The 15,167-nt window shown below is 53.3% G+C and overlaps 1 protein-coding gene across 1 annotated transcript in view; it reads left to right on the forward strand.

Moving 5' to 3' along the window:
* The window catches only part of LOC123353393 (protein phosphatase 1 regulatory subunit 1A-like), a gene marked incomplete at its 5' end in the record, with an annotated part of 49,182 nt that overhangs the window by 20,768 nt on the left and 13,247 nt on the right, over positions 1 to 15,167 (forward strand). Inside the window, 3 exons of the mRNA XM_044994425.1 lie at positions 565 to 602; positions 2,763 to 2,826; positions 7,581 to 7,787. Of these exons, the coding sequence (XP_044850360.1) occupies positions 565 to 602; positions 2,763 to 2,826; positions 7,581 to 7,787 (309 nt within the window). The remainder of the gene's footprint in view (positions 1 to 564; positions 603 to 2,762; positions 2,827 to 7,580; positions 7,788 to 15,167) is intronic.

The raw sequence follows: 15,167 nt of genomic DNA on the forward strand, positions 1-15,167 counted from the left end.
TCTGCAGTGTTTTGAGAGCCCCAGCTGGGGACACTATGGAAATACAAAGGATTTTGTACAGGAGGAGGGATAGCTCAGTGGTTTGAGCCTTGGCCTGCTAAACCCAGGCTTGTAAGTTCAATTCTTGAGGGGGCCATTTAGGGAACTGGGGTAAAAATCTGGGGATTTGTCCTGCTTTGAGCAGAAGGGTGGACTAAATGATCTCCTGAGGTCCCTTCCAACCGTAATATTCTATTATTTGTATAGGGAGAGGGTTAATGGTTTGAATGCAGTGTTATAAAGCAGCTGCTGCTGATCCCCAGGGCTCAGGGTAACCAGACAGCAAATGTGAAAAATCAGGACGGGGGTGAGGGGTAATAGGAGCCTATATTAAAAAAAAGACCCAAAAATCAGGACTGTCCCTATAAAATTGGGACATCTGGTCACCCTACCAGGGCTGGATCTGCCCCTGAGCATCCACATGGGTGTGATCAGCTCCTGGAGTCTTCTCTCTATTAACCTGTTGCTCCTTTTCTCCCCCCACATTCCTTTTCTCCCCATTTCCACGTCTCCTCCACCCCACAGAAATCGACGAGGACCGGCTCCCCAACCCATTGCTGAAGGTAGGTGCCTCCTTGTCTCACGAACCCTCCTCTGGTGGTTTGGAAGGGGCTGGCAGGCCTGCACACGGGCGCCCGTCAGGGGAGCCCATCGCGGTAGGACTCCTGCATGCCTTGCATTTCCTAGCAGGAACATGCCTGAGTCTCATGTTCCTGGTCAGCCCAGAGCAGCAGGGCAGAGCGGTTCTGTGAATCGGCTCAGCCTAGCCTGATCCCTGGGCCCAGCGAGCCAACAGCCTGCCATTTTTGGAGAACAGTGGTGTAAAGAGTGCAGACAAGGAGAGGCCACTGGGCTACTCCCAGGACCCGGCTCCCCCAGGTGACTCCAGACCTGAGCTAGCAGGCAGGAGAGACTGTGTGTGGGGGCAGGGGCAGGGGTAAAGGAAGTGTGGGAGTCTGTGTGTGGTGTGTGAATGTGCACGTGCCTAGCTGTGGGGGAGTGGGCATGTGCGGGGGTGGGCGGGTGGGGGCTGTGGATGGGTGAGGGCCGTGGAAGCAGACAGACTGCGTGCACGGCTGTCAGGAAGGAATCTCGGTTCTCTCTGAGCTCCAGGAAGGATTTATATGAAATCTGTAACCAGTCCCCCATATGTCCCAGCTGTGACTGTAAAATGAGCCACACCCAGGAGGTGTCCTCATCAGCCCCCAGTCCCATCTGCAGGCAGCCCCCAGCCCTCCTAGCCACTCCACAAGCTCCCTCACCAAAGCTCTTCCAAAGGGGGGGGGGGAGTGAGAGTGCATGTGCACCTCTGTGTCCAGCGGGTTGTGAGGTGTCTGGGGATGCACTTGGGGCTGGAGGAGGGGGACGTACAGGATACCAGCGCTGCACTTGATTCATTGTAATTAGCCGATGTCTGGGGCCCCTTAGCTATAGCAGGGCTGCCAGCTGGTCATTGCTCCATTGGGATCCAGGTGGTGAGACCTCACTGCCCGCACACCCCTCTCCCTGTGTCACCCTCCCAGGCTGAACATGAGAATGTGGGCAGGTCCCAGCAGCAGGCGTTGCTCCATCCTGACCAAAAGCCCCTGGGCATAGGCGGCAGGTTATATATGTTTGTGGTGCTCGAGCACCAGGAATATTCAGGGCCGGGTGCCCTGCTCCAGCAATATTTGGAGCTGGGTCTCTTCCTCCGGCCCTGCCTGGATCGGGCCCCGGCCCCCACGGGTCTCCCCCCGCCCCGCCGCATCCCTACCTGGAGCAGGTCCCAGCCCCCGCCTGCCACCCCTCCCCCTGCGTGTCCCCCTCCCCCCTCCCCCGCGTCCCTGCCTGACAGAAAGCAGCGCGTGCCCCTCTCCTGCCTGCTTCTGCTGCCAGAGTAGGGCGGCTCCCAGCAGAACAGCTGTCTTCTGCCCCAGGGTCCTAGCGCCCACCATTCACTACTGGCAGGGCAGGCTGCTCTTACCCTGCCCGTCTGCCCTAGCCCTGAGCCTTTCCAATGCCCCAAACCCTCATCCCCAGCCAGAGCCCTCATCCCCCTGCACCCTGATCCTCTGCCCCAGCCCTGAGCCCCCCCCCCGCAGCATGAACCCCTCATCCTCAGCCCCAACCCTCATCCCCCCGCACCCTGATCCTCTGCCCCAGCTCTGAGCCCCCCGCAGCATGAACCCCTCATCCTCAGCCCCACAGCCCTCACCCCTGCACTCCCTCCTATCCCCAAACTCCCTCCCAGAGCATGCCCCCCTCCCAGATTGTGCACCACCTCCCCTTTCCCACACACCCCTTCCCACCCCCAAACTCCCTCCCAGAGCCTGCACCCCTCACCCCTTCCTACACCCCCACCCCCAGCCCAGAGCCTGCACCCAAACTCCATCCCAAAGCCTGCACCCTGCACCCCTCCTGCACCCTAATCCCCAGCCCAGGACCTGCACCCCAGACCTCTCCCCCCAAACCCTCCCAGAGCCTTAGACAGGTGGGGGCAGAGTTTGGGGGGCCGGAGTTGCGGGGGCGGGTTCTGGGCACCACCAAAATTTCTACAAACTTGCCACCCATGACCCTGGGACCTGTGTTGTGGGGAGCGGGGGGCAGTGTGCCCTGTTCTGTGCCTGCTGGATGCCAGCCCCACTCCCCAGCGAACTACCAACGCAGCTGCTGGCGCCTCCGGCTCTGGTTGCTCTAGTGCCGTGCAGTATCCTGTTGTGACCTGGCCTTCCCTCTCTTTGCAGCCGGGTCTGTCCATGTCACCCAGACAAAGGAAGAAGGTCCCCCGCACGACCCCCGCCATGAAAGGTACCGTGGCACTACCTCCGCTTCACACTGCTGTTGGGAGGCACGAGGACATGCAGCGGGCACATCTCACGCCTGGTTCTCTCTGGGAAATGCTTCTGTCCTCTCATGCTTCCTTCATCCACCCCGTCTTCCATCTCACATTCCCTCCCTCTCCCTCTGAGCCTTGCTCCATTTCCCTGCCAACTGCCCCCTTTGTCCTCCCCCAGTCTTGTCCTGTGTTCATGCCTGCCAACATCTGGCAGTAGGGGCCTCTGGAGAGACCCTCTGAACTGGGGGAGCAGAGGATAGGCGCTTGCTTGTATTCATTCTGCACACAGGGAAAGAAGTATCAGAGGGGTAGCCGTGTTAATCTGGATCTGTAAAAGCAGCAAAGAATCCTGTGGCACTTTATAGACTAACAGACGTTTTGCAGCATGAGCTTTCGTGGGTGAATACCCACTTCTTCGGATGCAAGTGGTGGAAATTTCCAGGGGCAGGTTTATATATGCAAGCAAGAAGCAAGCTAGAGATAACGAGGTTAGTTCAATCAGGGAGGATGAGGCCCTGTTCTAGCAGTTGAGTGAAAACCAAGAGAGGAGAAACTGGTTCTGTAGTTGGCAAGCCATTCACAGTCTTTGTTTAATCCTGAGCTGATGGTGTCAAATTTGCAGATGAACTGGAGCTCAGTATTCACCCACGAAAGCTCATGCTGCAAAACGTCTGTTAGTCTATAAAGTGCCACAGGATTCTTTGCTGCTTTTACAGATCCAGACTAACACGGCTACCCCTCTGATACTTGACCCCATGCAAGGCACTGCATTTAGCCGTATGGAGTGGAAATCCATCAACCTCATGAAGAAACTTGCACAAATACAGACAGACATCATCTTCCTTTCCAAATGCAAACGGATGGACATCATACCAAATGGACTAAAGGTAAAAAATCCACTGCTATCTACATACTACACAGACCACAGTGAGAGATTATGCCATACTCTATCAAAGAAACTGAGGAACCACCTGATCAGCCTCCTATACAGCAAACAGGAAAACATCAAAAAAGAGCTCTCCAACCTGGAGACTCTCATTAATAACCAAACTTCCATACGAACGGACTTCACTAAAATAAGACAGGAGATCTACATCACTCACTTCACCTCTCTACAAAGGAAAAAGGACTGTAAGCTGTCTAAACTCCTACCTGCCACATGGGGCCACAACCGTGGTACCCCTAACCCACCCAGCAATATCGTCAATCTATCCAACCACACAATCAGCCCAGAAGAAACGTCTGTCCTATCTCGGGGACTCTCTTTCTGCCCTGCCACCCCCACCAACATGATACAGTTCTGCGGCGATCTGGAAGCCTACTTTCGCCGTCTCCGACTCAAAGAATACTTTCAGGACAACACTGAACAGTGCACTGATACACAGTTACCCTCCCACCAACAGCACAAAAAGAAGAACTCCACATGGACTCCTCCTGAGGGTCGAAATGACAGTCTGGACCTATACATTGAATGCTTCCGCCGACGTGCACAGGCAGAAATTGTGGAAAAACAACATCGCTTGCCTCATAACCTAAGTCGTGCAGAACGCAATGCCATCCACAGCCTCAGAAACCATCCTGACATTATAATCAAAGAGGCTGATAAAGGAGGTGCTGTTGTCATCATGAACAGGTCTGACTACCAAAAGGAGGCCGCCAGACAACTCTCCAACACCAAATTCTACAGGCCACTTCCCTCAGATCCCACTGAGGAATACACTAAGAAACTGAACCATCTACTCAGGACACTCCCTACACTAACACCGGAACAAATCAATATACCCTTAGAGCCCCGACCAGGGCTATTCTATCTACTGCCCAAAATCCACAAACCTGGAAATCCTGGACGCCCCATCATCTCGGGCATTGGAACTCTCACTGAAGGACTGTCTGGATATGTGGACTCTCTACTCAGACCCTATGCCACCAGCACTCCCAGCTATCTCCGTGACACCACTGATTTCCTGAGGAAACTACAATGCATTGGTGACCTTCCAGAAAACACCATCCTGGCCACCATGGATGTAGAGGCTCTCTACACCAACATCCCACACGCTGATGGAATACAAGCTGTCAGGAACAGTATCCCTGATGATGCCACAGCACAACTGGTTGCTGAGCTCTGTGCCTTTATCCTCAGACACAACTATTTCAAATTTGATGACAATATATATCTCCAGATCAGTGGCACCGCTATGGGCACCCACATGGCCCCACAATATGCCAATATTTTTATGGCTGACCTGGAACAACGCTTCCTCAGCTCCCGTCCACTCACGCCCCTTCTCTACCTATGCTACATTGATGACATCTTCATCATCTGGACCCATGGGAAGGAGATTCTGGAAAAATTCCACCACGATTTCCACAGCTTCCACCCCACCATGAACCTCAGCCTGGACCAATCTACACGGGAGGTCCACTTCCTAGACACTACGGTGCAAATAATTGATGGTCACATTAACACCACATTATACCGAAAACCTACCGACCGCTATGCCTACCTTCATGCCTCCAGCTTCCATCCCGGACACACCACAAGATCCATTGTCTACAGCCAAGCACTGAGGTACAACCGCATCTGCTCTAACCCCACAGACAGAGACCAACACCTACAAAATCTCCACCAAGCATTCTCAAAACTACAGTACCCGCAGGAGGAAATAAGGAGACAGATCAACAGAGCCAGACGTGTACCCAGAAGCCTCCTACTGCAAGACAAACCCAAGAAAGAAACCAACAGGACTCCACTGGCCATCACATACAGTCCCCAGCTAAAACCCCTCCAGCGCATCATCAGGGATATACAACCCATCCTGGAGAATGATCCCACACTTTCACAGGCCTTGGGTGGCAGGCCAGTCCTTGCCCACAGACAACCTGCCAACCTGAAGCATATTCTCACCAGTAACTGCACACCGCACCATAGTAACTCTAGCTCAGGAACCAATCCATGCAACAAACCTCGATGCCAACTCTGCCCACATATCTACACCAGCGACACCATCACAGGACCTAACCAGATCAGCCACACCATCACCGGTTCATTCACCTGCACGTCCACCAATGTAATATATGCCATCATATGCCAGCAATGCCCCTCTGCTATGTACATCGGCCAAACTGGACAGTCTCTAAGGAAAAGGATAAATGGACACAAATCAGATATTAGGAATGGCAATATACAAAAACCTGTAGGAGAACACTTCAACCTCCCTGGCCACACAATAGCAGATCTTAAGGTGGCCATCCTGCAGCAAAAAAACTTCAGGACCAGACTTCAAAGAGAAACTGCTGAGCTCCAGTTCATCTGCAAATTTGACACCATTAGCTCAGGATTAAACAAAGTCTGTGAATGGCTTGCCAACTACAGAACCAGTTTCTCCTCTCTTGGTTTTCACTCAACTGCTAGAACAGGGCCTCATCCTCCCTGATTGAACTAACCTCATTATCTCTAGCTTGCTTCTTGCTTGCATATATAAACCTGCCCCTGGAAATTTCCACCACTTGCATCCGAAGAAGTGGGTATTCACCCACGAAAGCTCATGCTGCAAAACGTCTGTTAGTCTATAAAGTGCCACAGGATTCTTTGCTGCTTTTACAGGGAAAGAACAGTCCCATTCCCCTCCTGACACTTACCAGCCAGCGAGCAGTTGGTTATATAATGCAGGGGAGTCCTGCCCATTTCTCTGCAGGCTGCTATTGTGCTCACAGGCCAGTGTGCCTTCCCCCATTCTAAAGACGGGGTCACTTGAAGGTCTGGGAAGTGGCTGTGGGTGTGGGTATCTGGGGCATCGCCCATCGCCTCCAGCTTGAGGTGTCTGGAGCTGTGAGCTGGGCTTGGATCCATTTTGAACACTGATTAAGCACACTGGGTTGCTAAACTGAGTAGCCATGTGGCTTGACGGTGTGTCCCAGTTCCACTCCACGGTTGATGATGCAGCAGCTAACATGTCTGTGGAGTTATTTTTAAATGAATAATTGTGTTGCTAGCAGTATAAGAAAAGAAGCTCAGTCACTTTTCAGCAGTCATCTCTCTCTACTGCCTGCCCTCCCATCACCGGGAATCGGCCTCCTCTGTCCCTTGGCAGGGCCCAGCCATTGTTGGCACAAGAACCTTTTCCACAGCTCATTGCCTCTCTCCACCTCATGCCCTGTCCCTCTCATCTTCCCCTCCGCGGAGAACCTGGCTGTGCACTGGCCTCACCCTGCTGCGTCCCTCCCTCTGCTGGGCTGCGCTGGGCTGGCTGACCCTGTACGTGTTCAGGGGCACGGGGGCCTAGACTCATGGACCACGGAGCTACTGCCACTGTCCTGATAGACAGGACATAGGGGTTAAAACCATCTTGTCATCTCACCCTGCTCACACCCAGTCGCCACCAGGGGATCCGCACCAGGTCTGACCCGGGGCAACTCAGTGCCAGGGACGGGCACCGGAGGGGAGAGGATCAGCACTGGGAATGGGCAAAGAGTGACTCAGTGCTGGAGACAGGCCCAGACTGATCAGCACCGGCTCTAACCAGGGTGGCTTAGCACTGGGGGCAGGCCTGGGGGCTATCAGGTTCAGGTCTGACCTGGGGTGACCCAGCGCTGGATGTACTGTGCCCCGCATTGGAGAGACACTGGGCATGTATCCACATGTCTGATTACCCACGTGGCCAGGAGTTCCCCCTTTAGCCCCAAGCCCCCACGCGTTGCTCATCCCCGGCCTTTCTCTCTCCTGCAGAGCTCCAGATGATGGTGGAGCACCACCTGTGCAAGCAGCAGGCGGAGGAGGAGGATGCCAGCATGGGGAGCCAGGAGCCACACAGCCCTGGGTGCTGCCACCACGGTAACACAGACCCCAGCCACAGCCCCAGGGGAACCTGCCCCCTTGCCCAGGCCAAGACCAGGCTGGAGTCTCAGGAGGGTAACCATGCTGGACCAGACGGGAGTGAGTATAACATGGACACGCAGGAAAGATATTAGGGTGTCCCCAGTGATGTCCTCGGTTGGACAGAGTCCATCCCTGGGCACCTGCCCCCTCTGTGTGCCCTGCTCTGCGCCAGGCCTGTTCCCCCCCTTCTCCATTGTCTGGCACCTAGTGCCTGTGCCTCACTCGCACCAGAGCCCGGCACGTGTAACACGCAGCCTGCTGCGCACACGCTGGTGTCAGTGCCGCTGCCACAAGCAGGTCAGCAGGAGCTGAGCCCCGAGGCAGAACCTGCAGCTCATCCAGCCTCCGAGCTCAACCCAGGCTCCTCCAGACTCTGGGGCAGGCGGCAGCCTCCAGCTGTGGGGAGTTTGGGGAGGAACCCAGCCTGGCTGCTCTATCCCATGACTGCTCCCAGCTCCCAGGAAGTTTGGGCCCGTGGGTGATTTGCTTTGTGTCCCTGGGCCTGCATGTCCCTCTCTGTCTCAGGTACATCACCATGGTATCGAGGTGCCTCTTTATGCATTTACCCTCCCAGCCCCCTGGGGAGATGGGCAGGATTATCTGCCACAGGGTACAGGAGGGGACCTTCGGCACGAGAGGGTTTTACCTCCCCAGGAGATACCCCCGTCAGCCCCAGCCATGAGCTCAGTTCAGCTGGGACCATCCCTGCCCCCCTGACCCTAGAATTGGAAACCTCCCATCCTGTACTGCAAGGAGGCATTTACCATAAATACCCTCATAAAGCCCACATGCAAAGCACACAATATTCAGCCAGGCTGAGCCCTCAAAGCCTGCAAAGGAGCAGCTGAGGGAGTAGAAACATAGTGCCTGTTACCCTGACAACAGCTTTCGCTTAGCAGCAGGGCTTTAGGTGTGGAAATTCACATGACATATCTCAGTAATAACCTTAGCTCTGACCCACAAGCCCCAACCTCCTTGTGCCCCGCACTGGTGCCATGTGGGGCAACCCCCCTTTTCTCTGCCCCCTGCCTCATGCTACCCTCTCCCCATGGTGCCCCCCACTTCCATGCTCCTCCTGCCACCTTCAGTGTGTCCTGCTTCCCCGCCCCAGTGGGCTAAGTGAAGCCATGTCTTCGAGAGGCTGTGGGAACGAGGTGGAAGGCAAAGGCCTTGGGTCCGATGGCGAAGAGAAAGGCTCTGCAGCAGCCATGGGAACATTGGCCTCTAGTGCTCACAGGGAGAAGCTGCAGCTACCCATCGATGCCACCAGCCACTGAACAGGCCGAGCGATGGACCCAGATGGACCTTGCCTCTCACAAGGCAAGAGGCTCAGCAGTGACTTGCCCAGATCAGCGCTATTGGCGAGCGCACGGGAGAGCAGCTGGGGCTCTGGATGCTCCAAGGAGCCATGATGCAGCCGGGGGAAATGCTTTAATCTCTTCCTGGCCTGATGCACTGGAGCAGCCCTTTAACAAATTCCTCCAAAACCCTCATCAAATATTTACCATGAAATTCTGCCCCCTCCCAGCAGCCTGCAAAGGACACACACACATCATTGACTCCAGAGCAACTGATGCAGCCAAACAAGAACCGGTTCCCCAGCTTCTCACTCGCTTTCTGATTTGTGCTGCTTTGCCTAAGTGCAGGACAGATGCACAGACACCACAGACTCTCCTGCAGTTTCTGGGGCAGAGGGGATGCTGCTGGAGTGGGAGACAGAACGCCTGGGTTCTACCCCTGGCTCTGTGTGACTTTGAGCAGGTATCATCCCCTCTCCGTGCCTCAGCTGCCCCTTCAGTATTGCAGGGAGATGATCACTCCCTGCTTGACATGGCGCTGAAAGCGAATATCTTCAAAGGACTTTGAGATCTGCACAGGGCTCTTTTTCTCTCTCTGTCTATCCTTCCCTATCTACTCTTCCATCAACAGCATGGCTACCCCATCATGGCATCATTGCTTTATGGCAGCATGTCCATTAGTCATTTCATTGTCCCCAGGGGCCCACATGCTTCAAGGACTTGTGATGGGGAAACAAACAGACACACGAGCTTTGCAGAGGAGTCTAAATCCAATTTTTCTTTACTGTACATAGCACAAAAATTACCCAGAGCTAGACAAATTAACAACACATCTGGATGCATTTCCCTGCCTCACTTTCCTCACCATTGTGGAGCATTCTCTGGAGTTCTCTAAGGAGCACAAATACCTCCTTCTGCACATGGCTTCTCCTCCAGAGCATGAAGTCTTCTCTTATTCCTGCAGCCAGCTTCCTTCTGCTTCTTGTCTCAAATGGCCAGTGAGAGACCTTTTCTCTTATAACCCCTGGCCCCCTTTGTCATGTGACCTCCCAATCAGCCTCATCTGGTGCGCCTTGGGCAGCAGCCATCTCCTTGTTCACAGGCGCTCCATTTGAACAGAAAATCATCAAAGTTTAACGACCCTCCTTTGTTAGCCAGCCCCTGCCCCCCCCGCCCCACCCCCTGCCCCCAGCCGCCCTCTGCCCCACCCCCTGCCCACAGCCACCCGCAGCCAGCCCCTGTCCACAGCCACCCTCTGCCCGCAGCCACCCCCTGCCCCCAGCCAGCCCCCTGCCCACAGCCGCCCCCTGCCCACAGCCGCCCTCTGCCCCACCCCCTGCCCACAGCCACCCGCAGCCAGCCCCTGCCCACAGCCACCCTCTGCCCGCAGCCACCCCCTGCCCACAGCCACCCGCAGCCCGCCCGTCTGCATCACCTGCCCACAGCCAGCCCGTGTCACTCCCTGCCTCCAGCTAGCCCTGCCCCATGCCCCTATCTGCAGCCAGCCCCACATCCACTGGTGCCCTGCAGTTCCCAGGGCAGTAACCCTGCACACCTGCTTCAATGATGGGGGGGGGCAGGGAGCAGCTGGGACCCACACATGTGCACACCCTAGAGTGACCAGACAGCAAGTGTGAAAAATCGGGACGGGGGTGAGGGGTAATAGGAGCCTATATAAGAAAAAGACCCAAAAATTGAGACTGTCCCTGATCACCACCCACACATGTGAAACGGAGCTCATTTCTAGTTCAGCCCCATCTTTTTAAAAAAGAACTTTAGGTAGGGTTAAAATACATCTGTATTTTCCTGGACATGTCAGGCTTTTCGGTTCTTAATCACCTCCTGGGAAAATATGGACGTATGGTAACCCTATTGGTACAAAAAATACATGCTGTCGCACATCCCTTAAATCAGAACTTTTTATAGGGAACCCGTTGTTAAATCAGAACTTTTTATAGGGAACCCGTTGTTAAGATTTTGGCAGCTCATCACTGCTTAAGCCCAGCAGTGGCAGTTCAGTAGCTGCTCAAAGCTTTTGCCCACAGCTATGGTAGCTCCGGCCTTGGTCCAGCCCTGCTCCTGCCTTGTCCCTCCCCAGGTAACCTGGTTCTGACCCTCAGCTCCGATTCCTCATCTCCAGCTTCGACTCCTACCCCGATTCTGACCCTGGGTTCCGACTCCTGGCTCCTGCCCCTGGCTCTGACCCTTGGCGCTGGCATTTGGCCCCTGGCTCTGACCCACAGCTCTGGTTCTTGGCTGCAGGTCCTGCTCTGACCACTAAACCTGACCACCCACATCCCGCTCTCTGACACCGTCAAGCACGGATAGTCATTAGCCGCCTCTTCTATCTTCTTCCTGTGTTAACCCTGTTACTACAGCACCACCTGGAACGGGACTGATGTTCTGTCTGCGTCTCCAAGACGACAGCTGCAGACAAGAGCTACAATCACAGCTGAGACTTGGACATCACCAACTCACCCATAGGGAGCCACACTGTGAGCTGGATGAAGATCTGTTCTTCTGTTAAGAAGAGCTACTGCTCAGAATGTGACTTCGGCATTACAGCTGCACCACCTTAGATGACTGCTTACAGCAAGACACATTAACAACCCCAGGACACTGACATCTTTGACCATTATGTTAGCAACCAGCCACTCAGTATGAGCACCTCTTCAGTTTTACTGAATGCAGGATTTAAAAGGTTAGTTGTGAACAGATACTTCACACTGGTTAATTTTAATGAGAGGGAAGGAACACTGGCCAGAATAGGGAAATAATAGATACAGAATATTTACTAAGTTAGATCTCTGCAACTCTGCAGGGCCGGATGAAATTCACCCTAGAGTACTTAAGAAACTAGCTGAAGCAATCTCTGAACCATTAGCGGTAATCTTCCAGAACTCATGGAGGGTGGATGAGGTTCATAACAAGGATAAACTTCAAAAAAAAAGGTTCTCAGGGAAGTAAAGACGGGACAGGCTAACTTCAATACCCAGAAAGATACTGGAAAAAATGATTAATCTACCAGTTTATTAAAAGCTAGAGGATAATAGGTGATAAGTAAGAACCAAGATGGATTTGTCAAGAACAAGCAGGGGTGGCTCTAGGCACAAGCAAAACAAGCACCTGCTTGGAGCAGCCCATTTGCAGGGATCGCAGGGAAGCTGAGAACCAACAGGGGGCTCTGGGAGCTGTAGTTCCTTGGTTAGCTCCCTGCCTACAGAGCCAGCCCTGGAGCAGGGAAAGAACTACATTTCCCAGCATTCCCTTGGCCACTACCAACTGGGAAGGAAGGAGGGGGACCTCATGCGGCAGCCTGCTGTGAGTGCTGTGAATGGTAGGGAGACCAGACTTTAACATTCAAAAAAACAGGACACTCCACGGGGAGGGACGCGCCCCCCGCCACCATCCACTCCCTCCGACTGCCCCCCACAGAAACCCCAACCCATCCAACCCCCCTGCTCCCTGTCCCCTGATCACCCCCTGCTGGGACCCCTGCCTCTAACTGCCCCCCAGGACCCCACCCTCTATCTAAGCGCTGCTGGTCCTTGCTGCCTGATTGCCCCATCCCGGGACCCCTGCCCCTAACTGCCCCTTGGGACCCCAGCCCCCACCTAAACCTCCCTTCTCCTTGTCCCCAACTGCCCCCCTAGGACTCCACCCCCTAGCTGTCCCCTGACAAACCCCTGGGACTCCCATGCCTATCCAACCGCTGCCTGTCCCCTGACGGCCCCCCCGAACCCCTGACCCATCTAACCCCCCTTCTCCATGCTCCTGACTGCCCCCCCGGAACCCTCCACCCCTTCTCCAACCCCCCAGCCCCCTTACCGTGCCACTCAGACCAGCTTGTCTGGTTCCGCGCAGCGCCAGACACACTGCTGCATACATGCTGCCGTGCTCCCCCGCAGAGCCCATGGAGCCCACAGCGCCCCCCCCCTCCACCCCTACCCCAGCAGCTGCCTTCCAGATTTGAACACCTCAAAATTCAGGAGTGCTCAAGCTCAGTTTGGGCAGCTGCTACTTCATTTCTCCCAAATCAAATATATTGATCCACTGCAACTTGCTGTAGAAAAAGTAGGATAAAATTGAGCAAGAAATGCTTCCCAGTGGTTATTAGGACTGGAATTGCTATTTTCAACAGCCATTGCCTTTTGTTTGTTTGTTTGTTTGTTTGTTTAAAAGGAAGACAGTGATATTGCATTGGCAAATTCCCCATAGAAACAAAGAGTGGAACAAAAGAATAATAAAGGCACCTCAACTTTTCCTCATTTATGGAGGACAGTCTTATAATATGCATCCAGATATCCTCCAATCACACAAGGTGAAAATTGTTCCACTTTACTGCAGTTCTGTAACCATATGGGACCCAATCCTGTTTGTGTTCTGTGCACGTCCAAAATTCCTGCTGAATGACCCACCCTGGGAGCAAGTTTCCAGTGACCCAGGGCTGCGGCGGAAGGAGGGTGCTGGTGGGGGGGGAAGATCCCAGGGCTGGGGTGACAGGAGGTGTCTGTGGGGGGGCACTGGTGGGGGGGGAAGGGGGGAGCCCAGGACTGGGGCGGCAGGGGGGTGGGGGAAGGGCACTGGTGGGGGGGAAAGGGGGAAGCCCAGTGCTGGGGTGGCAGGGGGTGTGGGGCGGGGGGAGAGCCCAGGGCTGGGGCAGCAGGAGGGTGCGGGCGGGGGCCCAGGGCTGGGATTCAGGTAGCCAAATTTTTTTTTGCATGGGGCAGCAAAAAACCTAGAGCCGGCTCTGACACATACGCATCCATCAGATATTCTGCAGCTGCTGCATAGTTACCAGTCCTGGACATAGCTTGAGTTCATGGCTTGAATTTGGAGCTTGGGTTCGTAGCTTGTGGCAGCTAACTGGCCAGGAAAGCTGGGCACAAGGATGAGCTGGATCTCTGTTGGGCATGCACCTATGTCCTTCCATGTTGGCAGCAGACTGTTACCCTCCAAAGTCTCCCATCTCACCCATCCTTTTTGTAGGCTTTAGTTTGAATCCAGAGTCTATAGGTCTTGCTGTGTCACGCTGCCTCTGGGTTTGGTGATTGATCACCCGTCAATTGCAGTCGTGACTTTCAGCCTCGGACCTGGCTTTGATCTTCCTTCTATTGTACCTTTTCTTTTTAGGGTGGACTCTTCTCACTTTATCAGAGGAGTAGCCATGTTAGTCTGGATCTGTAAAAGCAGCAAAGAGTCTTGTGGCACCTTATAGACTAACAGACGTTTTGGAGCATGGGCATTCGTGGGTGAATACCCACTTCGTCGGATGCATTCTTACTATTCTTCCTATCTTCTCACTTTGTTAGGGCTCTTGTCTGCTTCTTCAGCCGGTGAGGTTTGAACTTTATTTCATCAGGACAGGCTGGGGCTGGAGGTTGATTCCATCATCTATACATACCTCAGTCACACATCTAAACTAAACTAATAAGATTACAGCAGGGTTTGCAATAATGAAGGTTGGAGGAAGCTTTTGCAAAATGGAGTGACCGTTTTTAAAATACAGTTTGAATTACAATATGGCAAACAGTGAACAGAAGTTACAATGTAGGCAAGTGTAATGAATGGTGAACAGAAGTTACATTAATAAAGTGAACAATTAAAAACTTTAATTTATCAGTTCTACAAAACACATCAACTAAATTAATTTTTATTGATGACACTCTTTGCAGTAAACCATATGGAAAAAGAATTCCAATTACCTTTGTCCCTTGTTATGTATAACTTATTTTGTGCCTTACCCTTTCTGATTTTGTCCTTGCACGTATATGCTATTCTTTTGTAATCCTCCTTAATAATTCCACATTTTGTAGGATTTCTTTTTCATTTTCAGGTCATTAAAAAACTTCTGATGGAGTCATATGGGCCTCTTGCTATTCTTCCTATCTTCTCTTTGCATTTTATCTTTACTCGGAGACTTTCAGCTGGTCTGCTTCTCACCTCCTTCTGGACCTCAGAACAAGTGTACAATGCAATACTTTCTCTCTTTTTTTCCTGCCTGTCCTTCCTGAACAAGCTATAGCCCTCTATACCAATATTCCAGTCATGAGATTTAGCTCAGCAAGTATCTGTGATGCCAGTTAAGCTCAGTTATCACTTATGTATTAAAACTCCCAGTTCTTACTGTTTATTCCCC

Source organism: Mauremys mutica, chromosome 20, assembly GCF_020497125.1.
Source record: "Mauremys mutica isolate MM-2020 ecotype Southern chromosome 20, ASM2049712v1, whole genome shotgun sequence".
Lineage (NCBI taxonomy): Eukaryota > Metazoa > Chordata > Testudines > Geoemydidae > Mauremys > Mauremys mutica.